At 29.3% G+C, this 17,331-nt stretch overlaps 1 protein-coding gene across 12 annotated transcripts in view; it reads left to right on the forward strand.

Moving 5' to 3' along the window:
- The window catches only part of LOC145278012 (RILP-like protein 1), a 188,812-nt gene that overhangs the window by 165,524 nt on the left and 5,957 nt on the right, over nucleotides 1-17,331 (forward strand). For 4 of the 12 annotated variants that reach the window (XR_013868274.1, XR_013868272.1, XR_013868277.1 and 1 more), the window contains 2 exons: nucleotides 2,434-2,547; nucleotides 7,838-7,974. Coding sequence is in view for 8 of the 12 variants with exons in the window: in XM_080130212.1 (XP_079986338.1) it covers nucleotides 2,434-2,547; nucleotides 7,838-7,913 (190 nt within the window). In the remaining 4 variants the exon portion in view is untranslated. Of the gene's footprint in view, nucleotides 1-2,433; nucleotides 2,548-7,837; nucleotides 8,053-13,802; nucleotides 13,892-17,331 lie in introns of those variants that run through there. The other 8 variants (XM_080130272.1, XM_080130230.1, XM_080130264.1 and 5 more) reach the window with 3 other exon arrangements.

Raw genomic sequence — 17,331 nt, forward strand, 5'->3', positions numbered from 1 at the left:
TTTTTTTTTTTTACATGCAAAAAATAAGAATTAAAAAATTTCATTGTTAAATTTGTTTAAATTTTATCTGTTTCTGGCTATTATTGTGTGAAAAACACTAATTTTTAAAGGAGGAAGTGTTTTTTTTTAACTGCGTTTCTCTTGGGAAAAGTCTAGGAATTGTAGATAATGTTTGTTAGAAAAAATTCAACTAATTACCACAGCATAAAAAATATATTCTATATGAATGTAAACATTAAAATTTGAAAAATACAATTAGAAGTAGACCTTAAATATTTTAATATTAATTAAAAATAAAATTGAGAATTTTTTTAAATTATAAAGATAATTGTAAAACTTAAAAAAAAATAAATTAGAACGTGATTAATTAATACTAATGAAGTTTTAAATATATAGAAACGATTTATAAATGGAACAAATGATTTTATTTTCAAAATTTTATAAGCAATCTCAAATTTGTATTGAAATTAGGTATGTTTAAGCCAGGGTTTTAAATTAAATTATTTAAAAATTTTATATCAAACCGTTCAGCACCTATGCATACACATGTAAATTCATAATTTCAAACAAGTTTATTTTTCTGATATCAATCATATTTGCTTTTATTTTTTTCTTTCTGTTGATGCTTGTTGCTCTATATAATTCCTTGTTTGACTAAAGACACTTTCTGCTCAAATTAGCATTTTTTTTTTATTCTTTTAAATACTGGCCTTTTTGCTCTTGCGTGTTTAAAATTGTATCTATATTAAAATGGAATAATTAGAAATGAAGATTATGACTAAAAATGAAAGTTTTGTGAAAAGCCTATTTGCAAAAAAGATTTCTGAAACTTTTTTTCAATTTGGAAATGATTTTCAATTTCTAGTTAGACATTTTTTTCAGTTGAAAAATATTTTTCTTCTGACATTATGAAAATATTAAAATTAAGTATTTTTTAATATAATGCTCTCAAGATGAAACATTGGTTTTGATTTACTGCATTTTTAATGTTTTCAATATTTGTTGACATTTTAAGGTGTGAGGAATTATAATTGACATTTTCTTTCATAGACTATTTCTGCTTTTTTTTTTCTTTTTTTTTTTTTTTCGTAAATTAAATTTGAATTGTTCTCTCTAAAAGAAAATAGATTTCAATTTCTAAAAATGTTTACATCATACCACTCCTCCACATTATGTATGACTTCTGATGTATTTAAAAGTTAACAGAAAAATAATCAGACTGAAGCATTAATAAAACTTCAGTATTCATTAACACTGAATATGGATAAAACCTCCATGTTCATAAAATATGAATAAAATAATCTGAGGAAGGTAGCAGTATGAAGCAGTTGAAAAATAAATATCAATGCAGAATTTTTGAGAGAAAAACAAAGCAAATAACAAATTTTAAATTCCTCTCAAGAATTGTATATTTTACGAGTAAAAAAAAAGAAGGAAAACTGAAAATGTTCAAAGCTGATGAGAAAAATGTATACAATCAAAAAGCTTTAATTTTAACATTTATGTTGCTAGCTTTTTCTTTTTTTTTTTTCTTTTAAAGTGCATATTTATCAATAATGCTTAGAAATTTTTTAATTAAATTTTCCAAAAATCCCGAAAGTATATTTTTCTGCTTAAAGAATGTAATATTTTTTTTCCTTTTTCTGTGTAACGCCTCCACCACCTATATTTGTTTTGATTTTGTTATTGTCAAATCTTCTGTTTTCACATTAATACTTTTTGACAGGAATTAAAAATATTTAAAAAAATTAAAAAACTTATAGTAAAACTATTAAATATCCCTTTAATGTAGAAAGGGACTTATGGATATTGTCTTTCTGGGGTGGGGGTAGGCGGCCTGAATACTTCTTTTGAACCAGAAACTAAAATAATGTTAATACATAAAAGAGGATGAAGACAATTTAATCTTATATTTATGTATTCAATTCATTCAGGAGTTGCTTCTTAACAGCAAGTTTTACTTAATATCTTCAATTGACATGTCTTACGCTCTCCATTGAACTTTACATAACAATGCTTCTTATAAAAAAAGTATCTATATTTCAAATCCCTCTCACATGACTAAACCAATTTCATTTTTTGCTCTCCTCATATCACGCGACAAGTAGAAACATATTGAGCAAAATTTTGTATTGTCACCTATAAATAGAATCTTCAGAAAATAAGTGGATAATAAGTTTTATTGATTTTAAAGTTTGTTTTCTCTTTTACAATATAAATCTTTTCTCAACATAAAAAAAAAACATTTTTTTTCTAACAGAAAAACATTTTTTTTCTGAATCATTTTTCAGACCTTATTTACTTACATTGATGGAGTTGCACGAAAGATTTTGTTTGCCTTTTTTTTTTTTAATCCAAGTTCTTAGTTGGTTGCTGATGTTTTAATAACTTTGCGTCATTCTACTGCATCTTTCTTTTTTCCTCTTACATTAGGACTGATGCCACAGATGGCGATTCTGAAGAGGAATACCCGGTGCAAGGTCCAATCAACAAAGAACCAGATGAGAAATTATACCCTTACCAAAAGGAAAGTGGAATTCGAAAATTGTAAGTTTTCTTTTTGTTGTTTTATTTATACCACAAACAAGATCATAATTTTCTTGATTAAAAATATTTTTTTTCTATTCTAGATTTGTGAAAAAAAAATCCATACATTTGTGAAATCAATTATTTTAATTGATTTCACATCCTTAAAACCGTTTGAAATCTGTTTATAAATTCAAATGCTTTTGAAGAGATGAATGTAATCTCTCTCATTCACACACACATACATGCACACTAGGTAACTTAAAAAAACTTCATTTTCATTGGTTGTGGCAAAATCATTTTAACAGTAAACCCTTGTTAAATAATTCATGTCTAACTTAATTTGAAACCCGTAAAAATACCCACATAATGATTGTTTCTTTATGCACTAAGAATAATTGTGTCGGTTGTAGGTTTTGTGAAAAGAAGTGGATTGTTTTTGTCATAAAAAAAAAAAAAAAAAAACACTGAAATTTTATTTGATTGATACATGTATGAATATATTTTCAGTTTTCAAATCAACTTTGTTGTTTGATGATGCCCTCCCAATTAGATTTCTTCAGACTAGTCTAATATTAGTTTCTCCCAACTGCCTTTTTGAATTTCCTCCAATTAAAGTTATTGACAATTCCCTTTTATTTCAACTTGGGTTGGCCAATTCTGTGAATAACTTTATTTAATTGAAAGAACAGCACGTATTTGTGCAGAGGGTTGTCATCAAGTCTGTTCCCATGGCCTGTCCATCTCTGATAGTGTTGAATTGTCCATTTGTACATGCTTGTCAAGTCAGCTTTTTGTAGTGTGTTTTCATTGCCATCAATGGATGTCAAATTTTTTCAGAGGTGTGACCTCATAAGTCTGAGGGTCCTTCACAAAGTAAGGCCTATTTTTTTTTTTTTTAACTCAAAAATTAAAATGTTAAAGAGCTATGAAGACTGGAATGGCACCATTTAAAACAAGTGACCTTTTGTGCTCCAGGATTTATTTTTCTATATAGTCACCATCATTCTTGTTGCATTTTTGACTGCCTCTTTTGATGCCTCTGTCATAAAGGTCCAGAACGTGCTTTGTCATTCAAATCTGCTGCAACTCTGACCTCAATGAATCCATTTCTTAGCTGTGCTGGTATCAACTGCATCGGTTTTAAACATTCCAACAGGCACTGGTGAATCTTGATCGGTCCAATTTTTTCCTGCATGGAGAAATTCAATGACCCTTCTCTGCTTCCGACACATGCATGACTGGTTGTTTTCTTAGTCTCACACCATCAGTATCTGCTGCAGAGAGATGAAACTTTCAGGTGATGAATACACAAGTTTAGTCATCATAACAAGGCAATTTGTAATCCCATCCGATTCATTTGAAACCGAATAATAATAATAATAATAATAATAAAAGGATATTACTTTTGAAACACCCCTCATATTTAGTTTGTATGGAGTTCATATATAGTGCAAAATTCTACCCCGTAAATAAATGTGAAGCAAACTGTCATGGTAAACAACACATTTTGTATTGATCTTTGAATTTTTCATTATTCTAAAGATTAAAGAATTTGATTTCTGTAGATCCAGTTCTGTGTCCAATCTGTTCGAGCTAGCAGTGAATCCAAGATATATGAATTGCTTAAATATCTTGGTTATCGGTATGGATATTTAGCCAGTTATCGTCAGTGTCAGACTGGATTTTTGTTTACCTTAATGTTTAACTATACAAACAGATTTTGATAGACCAAAAAAAAAATCTATCTGACCAAATGATACTATGTTAAACGAATCACTCCCACATTTTGTGCGAAGTAGAAGTAATGCTATTGAGACTTCATATAAATCTCACAAGAATTACATATCCTTATTTAAAGCTCAACTTTGCATGTGTTATGCATGTCTAATTGCATACACAGTATAACATGAAATTTATCGGAATGCATTCATCTCTCTCTACTACAGAGAAAAGATTTTACAGCACAAACAATATGAAAGAATTGTTTGAACAAAAATAAATTGGATATTGTACAACATTTTTTTTAATAATGATAGTTTTTAAAAGTCAAGATAAGGAGTCACCCCACCGCTCGCCTCCAAAGGTAGGATTCCCTCTCTCCTTAAGATATGAAGTATGTTGTAAGTATTTTACTTTATGTGAAAAAAAAATTGGTTTATAGAATTAAAGTAAATCTGCTTCTATCACAAAACCTTGTCTTATTACTAAAACTGCTTTTAATTTGTTTTCTTAACACCCCCCCTCACTCCTAGTAATTACCTCCAACACTTTCTTTGATTCTATTTATATCTTTTCTAGATTCTAGGGATTCCTTTTATATCTAATGGCCAATTCAACAAAGTTCCTGCTTATTGAACAATTCATTGTTTTCTAGTTTTAGTCTAAATTTTCTGTTACCACATAGCATTATTTCAAGGATTCATCCATTGACATGATGCATTATTTTAGCCGGCCAATCAAATGTACTACACTTTAAAAATCTTCATTCGGTTTGTTATTTTATGAAAATACAAAGTATTTTAAGATTCTAATTTATTAAACAGATATTTATGATAACTGAAATTTTGAAATACTTTTATATTACAGATTGTATAATACTGTAAGCATAAAGTTCATATAAATATCAATATTTATAACAATCCCAATGAGATAAAGAAGTTCTATATACATGATATTATAAATGAAAATTAGGAATCAAATACAGTTAATTAAAAAATTGCGACAAATTTGTTATTCAACAAGGAATTAAACTTTTGTATTCCTTGTCAAATAATGTCATAAATTTTTGAAGTTATGGAATTAAATTTCATTTTATTTATATATATATATATATATATATATATATATATACACATAATATTTGTAGAACATAAGTAAGGAAAAAGTGAATACACCAATGTAATACAATAAATTAACTTGTATGATGAGATTTAATATTTCATTATTTCTAAGATTTCATATTAATTGGCTCTCTGGTTAAGATCTAAATACAGCATCAGTTCTGTCCTCGGAAGGAAAAATCCTAAAACAGTTTTTGTCCCAATGCAGAATACCCTTTTATGGTGAGATTTAATCTACATTAACAACTGCGTCTAATGTTACCTTTGTGAGGAACTAAATAGAAACAGAATTTTTTTTCTCCTAAAAATTTGCTTAACACGCTTTCTAATAATAAACAGGAAATTTTAAATCTAAATGCGATTTGTATTGGTATATCTACTTTTTCCATTTTATTTTCTGCATTTTATCCAAGCTGTTTTTCTTCATACACGCATAATCTTAAATCGGCCATTCTATATAAAAGTTTTTATCAGAAATATTTTCCTTCTCCATCCTTAGTATTTATCATGAGTAGTATTTTAATAGATTGGTTCATTTCATCTCAAATTTGTTAATGAACGAAAGTAAACTGTCATCCTAAAAAAAAAAAAAAAAAAATTACAGGTATTCCTTTATCATGGTGAAATCTCAATGAGATATATTTTTGAAATATCACTTTCGCATTTCACCCATGGCACTTCTCAACCAATTCTAGACATTCATACTTCCAACAAAATAGATTTTAGAAATGTGAAACTTTGTCTCGATAATTAATATTTATACATTGAGAAAATTTACAATTGTATTTTTTCTGAAAATGGCTAAGAAAGCTTAAATGCAAAAAGTTACTCTACTTTAAGTGCCTCATTACAAATTATATTAGATATGCAACCAAATTAGTTTCCTGTCATTTTCAGTCTGCAATATGCCATATACATTCTCTACTATAAAATTATCAAGACTGCTTTTTAAAATTTGTTCTCGTTTTTATTTCAGAACTATCAGTAAATTTTATAAAAGTCAATTTTTGTGGGTTATAGAAATCTGTTATTGAAACATTTAAATAAGTTTCAATGATGATTAAAATTTTCAAGGAATCGAAAGACATCATTTGAAATTTTCCTTCGATTCCATTTAGGGTCATTAGGGCTAATTATTGGTTTTAATAATTTTTTTTTTTCTTAAAGAAAACACTTTGTTTAATTACTTATGAGGTGCCTTCAATAAGTTTCCAGACTTTTTTGTAAGAGCACTTGTATTGATAGTACATATGAAACTCTAGGCCCCTTTGAAGTAATCTCCTCCAACTGCAATGCACTTGTTGCACCATTCCAACAACTTCTGGAAGCCCTATGAAAGTTTTCTTGTGTCAGTGTATCAATAACCCTCATCACAACTTTCATCTCCTCAATTGTCTTATAACAACAGCTTCTAAGGTTTTTCTTGAGCTTAGGGAATAACCAAAAGTCAGGGAGCAAGGTCTGGATTATAGGGAGGATGAGGAACTGTCTTGATGCCTATCTTGGTCAAATAGTCTGTGACAAGGGTGGAGTTGTTGGCTGGTTCATTCGCAAATAATTGTGCACAGTTTCCACACTGACATCAAACTGTGCACTTATAGTCTCTATAGACACACGACGATCCTTATCAATGAAATTCTTTATTTGGCCAATCAACACTGGTGTTCTGACTTCCTTACTCCTCCCACATCTCATCCTAAAGACTCTCTGCCTTTCTTGAATCTCTTATGCTACTCAAAAATTGATGCTTGATTCATGCAAGATGGTCCAAAAGCAGTCTGAAACATTCCATATGTTTCTGTGGCATTTTTTTTCCACGTTTAAAACAATTTTATTGCATATCATTCTTCTAAAGTGTCCTCACATTCAGATTGCATTTTTGAAATTCATCAGCTGTGACAATCAAGCTTTAGTAAGGTGTATTCCAATTCCTGGTGGATCTGCTCATTTGAATTCAAAATCATAAAAATTGGTAAGTCATCTCAGAAGATGTATAGCAATAAAATACTGAATTTTCAAGAGTTCACAACAAATTTAAATGACTGTATTAAAAAGAAAAAAATTTGGAAACTTATTGAAGGCACCTCACAACCTCATATTGCAAATGTTATTTTTAACTTTTCTTTAAAGGCAAAAATGGTAAACATGATTATGGTTGTAATTATTACCAACCAACAATATCTCTACATAGGCAATGCCAGATGAATATCGTTAATTATCTAATAATTGGGTTATTACCATAAATTTAATAAAAGAACACCTATAATTTTCTTTACTAAATTTTCTGAGTTAGTTGGAGTCTATTGGTTGATTTGAAATAGAATGACCTGATTGCAGATATCATTTTTGCTTTTTATCAAAAACTTTGCCTTAACTCTCTTACACATAGATATCCTAACATCATGATATTTTTCTCCGATATCTCTGTTAATAATATTGTAAATGTTTATTTTTAACTTTTGCCTTAGCTTTGAAAACATATTCAGAAGTTTTGGCTCCCCACTTGTAACAAGAAAGAATAATCATATTAATGGAATTGTTTGATAATTCCATGAAAATTATGGCCTGGGTGGGGACTTTTTTTTAAAAAGAAAAACAAACATATGTAAGTATGACATTTTATAAAAAAAAATAAATAAATAAAATTTTTATACTAACATTCAGCAATACTAATCAGGCAATGAATAACCTCCTATAATCCCTTTGTTGGTTATATAAAAAATAACATGTAGAGAGTGTGTGTGTATGCAAGCTAAGTGCATTTTATTATGTAGCAGTGACAAATTCAGCAATTGCGTTAATCATATTTTAGACAAACAAGAAATGCTTTCAAATACTCAACAATTCAACTCTTGATGTTTCTGAATTTTTGAGATGAGGATTGGTTATTCTCATCTTGAGTGTCATTTTCAAAACTTTTCGGTTGATGTATACTCCGGCCTTATTCAAATATATCTTGTCAAACTAAGGAAACATTTCTGTCCAAATTCACGAGTTTTACAAGATACACCTGAAGAAGGTTGGAAGTTATATTGACCGAAACATTGTGAAAATCACTCAAGATAAGAACAGTAGTTCGATGAATCAAAGTCATACGAATTCAACTTTTACTGACCTATTTCTATCTCTGAAGAATAAAATAACCTGAAATAGGGTTCTTATCCAGAATTCCGTGTATTAAATAAAAAAATAAAAAATCCGTATGATGTACGGAACATGTGATATTCCAAAAATCATGTAAATTGATCAAGTAGCTTTATTTTTAACGAGAAAATAAGATTTTCTGAGTAAACAAGGAGAGACCGTTTCGTATTGCCATTTTGAAGAAACAGAGCTCAACAATAATTACAAACATACAAGATCGGCCTTATAATGCCTAAGATTTAAATTATTCAAAATCCTTCTAAAATGATTTTGCTTAAAAACTTGGAGTTACTTGAATTTACATGCTTTTTCGAATATGATCTTTTCATTCTGTCACAGATATATGCATCAAAGATTTTTTTGTATTTTTACTATTTTAATGTAGGATTAATTCTGGGAAACCACCTGAAATGGTTGTAACTCTAAATTCTATGTAACATACATAGGATTTTGACTCCAATGTATAAATTAAATGTTTGATCTTGGTGTTTTTTAATGTTAAGAAGAAAAGATGTGCATTACTATAGAAATGGAGTTTTAAAAAAATTCAGCTAATATAATAAAGACTTCTACCAAAGATGACATTTTAAATTGTACTCTTACTTGTTTTCTTTTAAACTCAACCCAAAACTTTATTTGCTGCTGGTAAAACAGCCAACACCAGGAATTGTGTGTAAAAAAAAAAAAAAAAAAAAAAAAAAATTTTTTTTTTTAAAAGTGAAGAGTGTAGATATGAAAAGGGTAATTAATATGGCAATATTCAACAGAAAATAGACAAATACATTGAAAAAAACAGTGAAAGCAAAGTAGTATTTATGTTTGTGAGAAAATACACTTGAATTTGGAAAACAATATTTCTGCAAACAAAAGGTCATTTTTTTTTTTACGGTTCTGATGTAGTCGCTATGAGAAGTTATAATTGAACTTGTCTGTAGAGTTGTTGACAAAAGTATATTTTCTGTTATCAAAATGCTGGATATTTGACAAAGTTCAAATTGTAATGAAATTAAATATAATTTAGTTCTTCAAATGACTTAAGTATCAATGAGGTCAGAAATTCTAAACTTGTCAAATTAAAAACAATCACTTCTAATGGATGGATCAGGTTTCAAAATAGTTATCTTCTATTCAAGAAAAGTTTGGCTGTGTTTGGCATAATCTAGTTTCACAATATATAATATAAAGGTTTATCTCAAATACTTTAGAATTTTTTCACAAACAGGAACTACAACTGTGTGTGTGAGAGTGTGAGATAGACACTGCATGTTATTAGCCATTTAGTACTATTTGAATACAGGTAAGTCAAGATTTTAAATGCTTCTCAAAACTTTTTTTGCAAAATAAAATTCTTCCTTCCCATTTCTCCCCTTCCATGTGTGTGTATGTGCGTGTGTATGACCTTGTCTCCGTGTGTGCAGAACGATCTATACAAAACTGTCAATTTTTGGTCTAAAGACTTGAAACTTGATATATAGGGGATTTGGATCTGTGGAACAAATTTAATTTGGTTTTTAGCCCGTAAAATTAACTGCTATGGGATCCAAATTGGAACTTAGCAGGTGTAAGTCGCATGTGCACATATACATTTATACGTTAAGGTCAGTTAATTTTTAATGTTTTCATGGCCATTTAGAGTGCTAAATGTTTTGTTTCGAATCTAGCTGAAGGCAGTAAGTCATTTTTTTTTTTTTTTAATTTTTAAGCCATTACTATATATTGGGTACAATATAATAATTAATAGAGAATTAGCTCTATTATAATAAATAGGAAATTTGCTTGAATTAAAATATTTAAGCATATTTTATAACCAGGCAATGTTGGGTGGCCTACTAGTTTATTTATAAATTTGGTCAGTTTATCACATTGCATTGAAACCCTAATTTCATAAGCAAGATACAAGAACTTCAGTTTTATAATATATTCAACATGCACACACAATCAAAATACTCGCCTTAATTTGCATATTGATTTGAAAAATCACAACTCATTGATTTACTTCAAAATTTTTTATGAATAGAAAAATAATACTTTAGGGGAAGTTTTTCTAATATTTTTTGCTGCTGGAAGTTGCAATTTTAGCTTTACATTGAAAATTATAAGTACCCCCCCCACACACACACACATACACACACACACGCTTTACAAAATCGTATTCCACCATAATGCATTTTGATTCATTTGTCCACTAGCAAGCCATTTATTTTTTAATATTGCAAATTAAAACCAAAGATCTCCCCCAAACACACACACACATATTGCAGCAAACAATCGGTGAGTTTACAACCCCCCCCCCCCTCTCTCAAATAAGTTAATGCTTTAGCATTTTCTGTGAACATTTTTCCAATCTATTTACTTTTGGTTGTTATGCTTCTTGGTTTCCTCATTCCCCGGCAATGCCAGGACATGAGTCTTGCTTGTGTGTGCATATATGTGTAGAAAAAAAAAGGGAAGATAACAATACAATTTTTTATTTATTAGTTTTTTTGAAGAAAATATAAATTGTACCAAAATCTCAGTAAATTGAATAAAGATTTTACATAAAAGGAATTTTCCAATTATTTATATCATATTGTTGGATATTTTCCTTTTTTACACATAATTTTATTTAATGTGCTTTTATTAATCAATTTTGTGTTTTTTAGAAAACTTCGCATGAAATTAGTGTGAAATTGATTTTGATTCAAAACTTTAAGGACATTTTTTTTTAAAAACATTTCTTTTTCATATGAATGTAAACCAAGAGGATTCTTAATCTAGAAGAACTGAAACTTAAAGAAACCGAAATCTTGTACAATCTTTTTTTGTTAGCAGAAACATACTTAACAAATCTCTACAATAAAAATTTTTGTTGGATCATTTAAGCAAAACTCTGGAATATAACAAAGTTAAATGAATCCTATGTTAGAAACATTAAATTTTGAATTTTTTTTTCAGTTGGTGAGTAGCTATCCATCTTTTTCGTTAATGCTCAAGCATTTTTTTTTTTTTACTCTGCCAGTTCTAGACTTTTTATAAAATAATTTAGCAAAAATAAATATGGTTACAACATGCTTTATAATTCCACAGAGGTCTAAGTATTATGTAATATTAACATTATTCATTTACTTAAAAATCATTGATAATTCTTTCATGTAAATGTATTGTTCATCAAATAACTGATTGCATAACTTTTACATAATTATTTACTCACTAAGAGTTTTCACAAGAATCATTGTAACAGCTCAAATTGTCTATAGTCAGAAACTTGTGTGATGAATGCCCATTGAGAACTCTGATCACCTTGTAATAATAGTTGATATCGCCCTAAAGTCTCAATATCAAGCCAATCAGCTGTTAGTCGAAATGATGATACTTAAGATGGCTGATTGGGATCCCATCAGAAATATTAGATGCTCAGTGAAATTTTTTCTTTCCCTGATCAGCAGGCATTGAAGCATGTCCGTATATCAAAATTCTGTAACCTCACTTTCCCCAATGATCCTTTATGAACTGTGCTGCTGCTATTGCTCAAAAGCAGTAAACATTCCGTTAATTCAACTGTCATAAGCAAATAAATAGAAATTTATAGTATCACAAAATGATTGTAAAACTTTAATATACACAGCTAAGAGATGTTATACAATGACCAGAGAATGTATCAAGTTACAGAAATTAGGAACTTATTATTTATGGAAAATCTATAATAGTGCAGTGAAACAGAAGGGAAATCAATAATACCCCCCTCACCCTGTCTATCCAACAAAGATAATATTTGCACAGTTATTGATAAATCTGAACCACTTGCCTGGCAGTTTGCCGTGAACTCCATTTTGAACTCCACAAACTACTCCCTCCCAAATTTCCCATTGTGAACTGAAGCCATGCTTCATGATCTGATTATCACTTAAGTTCGGTATATTATAAACCACCTTGACACCTCTAAAGCATATGGGCCTGATCTTATCCTGCTTAAAGTATTAAAAAAAAAAATGTTCTGCTGAGCTAGCCCCAGACCTCTACAACAAATGCTTAGCTGGAAAATTTCCTTTGTTGTACCAGTATTCAAAAATTCTGGTGAAAGAACTTATCCCCCAAATTATTGCCATATCAGTTTACTCCTACTCTTCGTTAAAATTTTGGAATCTTTAATCAATCTAAAGATAGTTTGCCACCTTGTTGGTACTAAACTTTTTTTCTGATTATAAATTTACACAAGTCCATTCTACTGTGGATCTCTTAACGGTCATCTTTTGAACGCATGTACCACACATCAAATAAAGCAGTCAAAGCTAGGGTGGTAGCACTGGTGATATATATATTGCAATCCTGAATGGAAGATTTTATTATTCATGATTAAAAGTAAAACGCGTTAAAAAAAAAATATATATATATATATATATATATATATATTAAAAAAGCGGAAGAGGAAAGAAAAATAAAGGAGTCAGCTAACCAGTTTCACCCTCGCTTTCTTGAAGCTGTATCGAGGGATTTAAAAATGAAAAATCAAAAATGTATGCATTATTAAAATAAAGTTATGTTGCGTTCTGTTCATGGGTAAAAAAACAGAAGTGATTAAAATAAAGCAACGTTATATTTTTCAAAGATCCTAGAGGTTAATCATACTCAAACCTAAGAGACATTCCCTCTGTTTACAGAGAGAAGGCATCCTCAACTGAACGGGAATACTCTCCAAGATCTTTAAATGGAATGTTGAGTGAGCATGACTCCGAATCGAAAATGAGTTTGTGCTGAAGTTCATTGCGATTTTGTATCCTCTAATACATACTGACCAATCATGATTAGAATTTTGTTACATTTTTTTTTTTTTGTATTAATTTTTACTAAGAGTTTGACTGTTTGGAATAGTACCCAACCCAAAAATTGGGCTTAAAAAAAAGGAAATGCCACACTTATTTCGTGGAGTAAAGAATAATTTTTTTAATGCCATATTTGAAATGTGCTTTTATGTATTTTTAATTCAAAAGAAAATGCATAAATATTTAATTATTTTCAATGATTTTGAGTTGTTTTAAATATCTTCGTGATGACTGGTTTTATTTGGTTGTTAAAAACTCATATTTTGACTTGAGTAAGTTACATTCAATGCTCGTTTTATAATTTATTTTTTTTAAATAATTATGCAATTATGTATCTCTTTAACTTTTATTTTATTGCAAAGCTCTGGGAGAGGGAAGGACTTCAAATGTCATTTCTCACCTCCAGGAAAAGCACCCTCACCCCCACATCAGCTTTCCCTGCTACAATATTTCACTGTCATTTTCAACTGACCATCGGCTATTTTCTCAGTTTCCAGAACTTTGTGGACAAACTCAATCTCCCAGTGGACTTTTCTATGTAGCGATCCAGCCAACGACGACTGGCTTCATATTGGCCAGGTGACATAATCTTGTCTTCCTGCTCGTCTGCCTTTTTCTGTCTTGTGCTTTGTCTTAGTATCATCATCTTACACTATACCACCCACCCAAAGACCTTTCCCCCATCATTTTGTTGCTCAGGATGCTTTCTGCATCGCCGTTTTTATTTTATTTTCGAGGAAATGCTGGCAAAGAATTGATGTTGTATTGCTTGTGAAGACTTTTTTTCTTTTTTTTTTTCCCCCCCTTTTATGTCAGCAAGCATTCTTTAATCGGCATCAAACCAAATTTTATGAGATTTCTTATGCATGATTGGTCATTTCAAAGTTTATTAGTTTTCTATTTATTTATTTTATTTTTTTTGTGTATATGTGGTGAGTGTGTACAAACCTACGTACATGTGTATATAAAATGAAAGACAAAATATTTCAATATTTTTTTTTTTTTTATTAGCTGTGCTTAGTGATTGTCGTATTGATTGTGGTTAGATGTTTCTTTGCTTGCCATGCACTTAATGTCCAAATATTGAATAGTAAGTTTTATGATTTCCTTTTGTTTGCCTTGTCACTTGCCGTCCTATTAATTAGTTTGGTTCTTATTTAAAATTCAACATAATTCTAAAAATAAATACAGAAAAATATTTGATATATGTGCCCGTCATGAAACGGAAATGTCATATCCAAAAAATCATATAAATTGATCAAGTAGTTTTATTTTTAACTAATAAAATCATTTTTAACCGATTTGAAGCGATTAATGTGAAATCGTTAGCATTACAATGCTGATCTTGCAAGTTTGAATTATTGTGAACTTACCTACCCTTGATTTTTTTTTTTTTTTTTATAATCATGAAATCTGATTTTCTTAGTTAAAAATAAAACTACTTGATCAATTGATGTGATTCTTGGAATATCGCATCTTTTATGACTGGTGTCTACATCATAATGATTTTTTTTTTTTTTTTTTTTTTTAAGTTGAATTCTAAATGAGAACAATTCTTTTTAATCAACCATTTCATCTGATCATTTAGGAATTACAAATTGCATCATTCATCTTTCAATGAAAATCCTCATCTGAGTTGTTATGGTTCCGTTTCAACCTGTGTATCCTCAGCTGTCTTCAGCTGTGATCGGCATCTTTATTCTCTACTGGCTGTTGAGGATAAAAAATCCAAATTGTAACCATAACAAAGATGGTGACATTAATCTGAAAGGGAACATCAATTTCATCTTTCTTCTAAATGTTCTTTAAAGTTCACATGGTACTTTTCTTATTTCTGGTTGTAGAAAAAAAAATCTTTTTAATTAAAAATTTTAAAAAGTACTTAATGACCTTTTGTCTTAAATGTTTTGACAAGTCCCAAAGTTCTTAAGTAAATTTAAAAAAAAAAATACTGCATCTAAAAAGAATTTGATGATCATTGTGTAAAATCATTTATTTGTAAGAATTTGTGAAAAGATTTAAGTTATTGTTGTCTCATTTTGTGTAAAAGTTTTTTTCTTTGATGCATGTGACATTCGAAGTCTGTGCACTTTCTTCATTTTCTTTTTTTTTTCATTTCTTTTTTTTTTTTTTCATTTTTTTTTTTTGTTCAGTTTTCGATAATTTATTTCAATTTTCTTCCAGACTATTTTAATCTTTTTTATTCTGAATTGTTACTTGATGGTTCTTAGAAATTGTTGATCCAAATCTCTTGAGAACCGTGATGAGAGGCAAGGAAGATAATTGTCGTAGTTGGTTGAATATCTTTCTCAATCAGTGCTGTTTTCCAAAATAATTACCCCCCCCCTTTATTTTTAAATTCATTCTTTAAGAAGTAACTTGTCTTTGAAAATCCACTTTTGAAAGGGAGAGTGCTATTAAATTTTCTTGTAACATTTGTAAGAAGTGTTAATAGGTTGTGAGGGTAACCAGTTTGTGTGTTAGACAATGGAGATGGATAAAATGTGGAGAAAGTATGTGTGGATGGTGAAGCTGTTGTAACTGTTGAGTACAGGGGAGAACAGATACTAGTGTGGTTGCAAGAGTTAGGAGTGGATAGAATAAGTCCAGGAAACTTGTCATTACAGACCAGCTGTGCATTACCCCTGTCAACCAAGGGAAGAATGTGTCTATGCAGTGTGATGTATGGAAGTAAAACCTGGACAGTGAAGGTTGAGGACATGTATTGCATGAAGAGAAATGATGAGATGATACAATGTATGTATAATATGAATCTTGAAGACAAGCTTAGATCTGATTTGAGAAAAATTAAATCTGGACAGTGACTTCCAAACTCTTCTTACATCGCAGTACACCGGTCACAAAAAACGAATACTTAAATGAATATTTAACAATGCTTACCAATGTTTATTCTTATGGAAAATTTCAAATATCGAAAAACGTAAAACCATTTATTATAAATTTTTTCTTTTTTTGATATTTAAGCATCAATATCACATAATGTGAGTTAGTATTAATACAAACAATTCTGTTTATAGTTATATGAAAGCGTTTTTCCACTTACAACAACTTGTAACTTCCATTTATAACCTATTCGTGGCACACTAGTAATCATTTTGCAGCACACCAATGTGCCACAGCATGGTGGTTGGGAATCCCTGATATAAAGGGAGTGTATGCAGAATAGGAAACTTTGATGGTATGACCATTGGAAGTCTTAAGGGAAGACCAAAGAAAATTTAGAAATACATGAAGAAAATAGATTTAAGATAAAAAGACCTGGGCAGAGATAAATTAGTTTAGAAGTCAATTTCTAAAAACCCATCCAACACATGTCGGCATGTAAAATGGCTGTTAAACTGTCTATGATGACTAATTTAATAAAACTTAGTGCAATTTTGATTCTGTTTCAAATTAGTAAAAAAAAAAATAATCTGTAAGAATTCTTTCTTAAATGAATGCCCTTGTCTTAAAATCTATATCTCCATCTTTTTAACAACTTCATCAGATAAATTCTCCAATCAGAATGAAAATTGTTCTGTTGTATTATCTAAAGAAAATATGCAGGATTCATGATAGAGTTTTTTTGTTTTTTTTTAGATTACTGATAAAGTGTATTTTTAACAAAATACATAACCAATATGTTATTTTTAGCAACTTTTACATAATTTATAAGAATGATAGTTAAAATAAAATTAGACAAGAAATAATGAATCGGATTAACACATACAATGTAATTTAATTACTATTTACCATATGATCTTATTTTTTCATTCTCATTTCATATTTACTTGTCATTTAGCCAGTGTTTTTCTATATTTGCATTTCGTATAATTCTGGCCCTTCTCTTCTGATAAGCATTTAGCTTCAAAATGCCATGACCTAAAAAGGTTTTTTCTTAATTTTCCCCATAACTTTTCCTTATTGTTCTGATGATATAATAAAGTTTTATATTACTTTTATTCCTCATCTTTAATTTAATATTATATATAAAGTAAATATTTAATATTTCTTATTCG

The sequence above is a fragment of the Euprymna scolopes genome, chromosome 1 (assembly GCF_053919585.1).
Source record: "Euprymna scolopes isolate OS-2025 chromosome 1, ASM5391958v1, whole genome shotgun sequence".
Taxonomy (NCBI): domain Eukaryota; kingdom Metazoa; phylum Mollusca; class Cephalopoda; order Sepiida; family Sepiolidae; genus Euprymna; species Euprymna scolopes.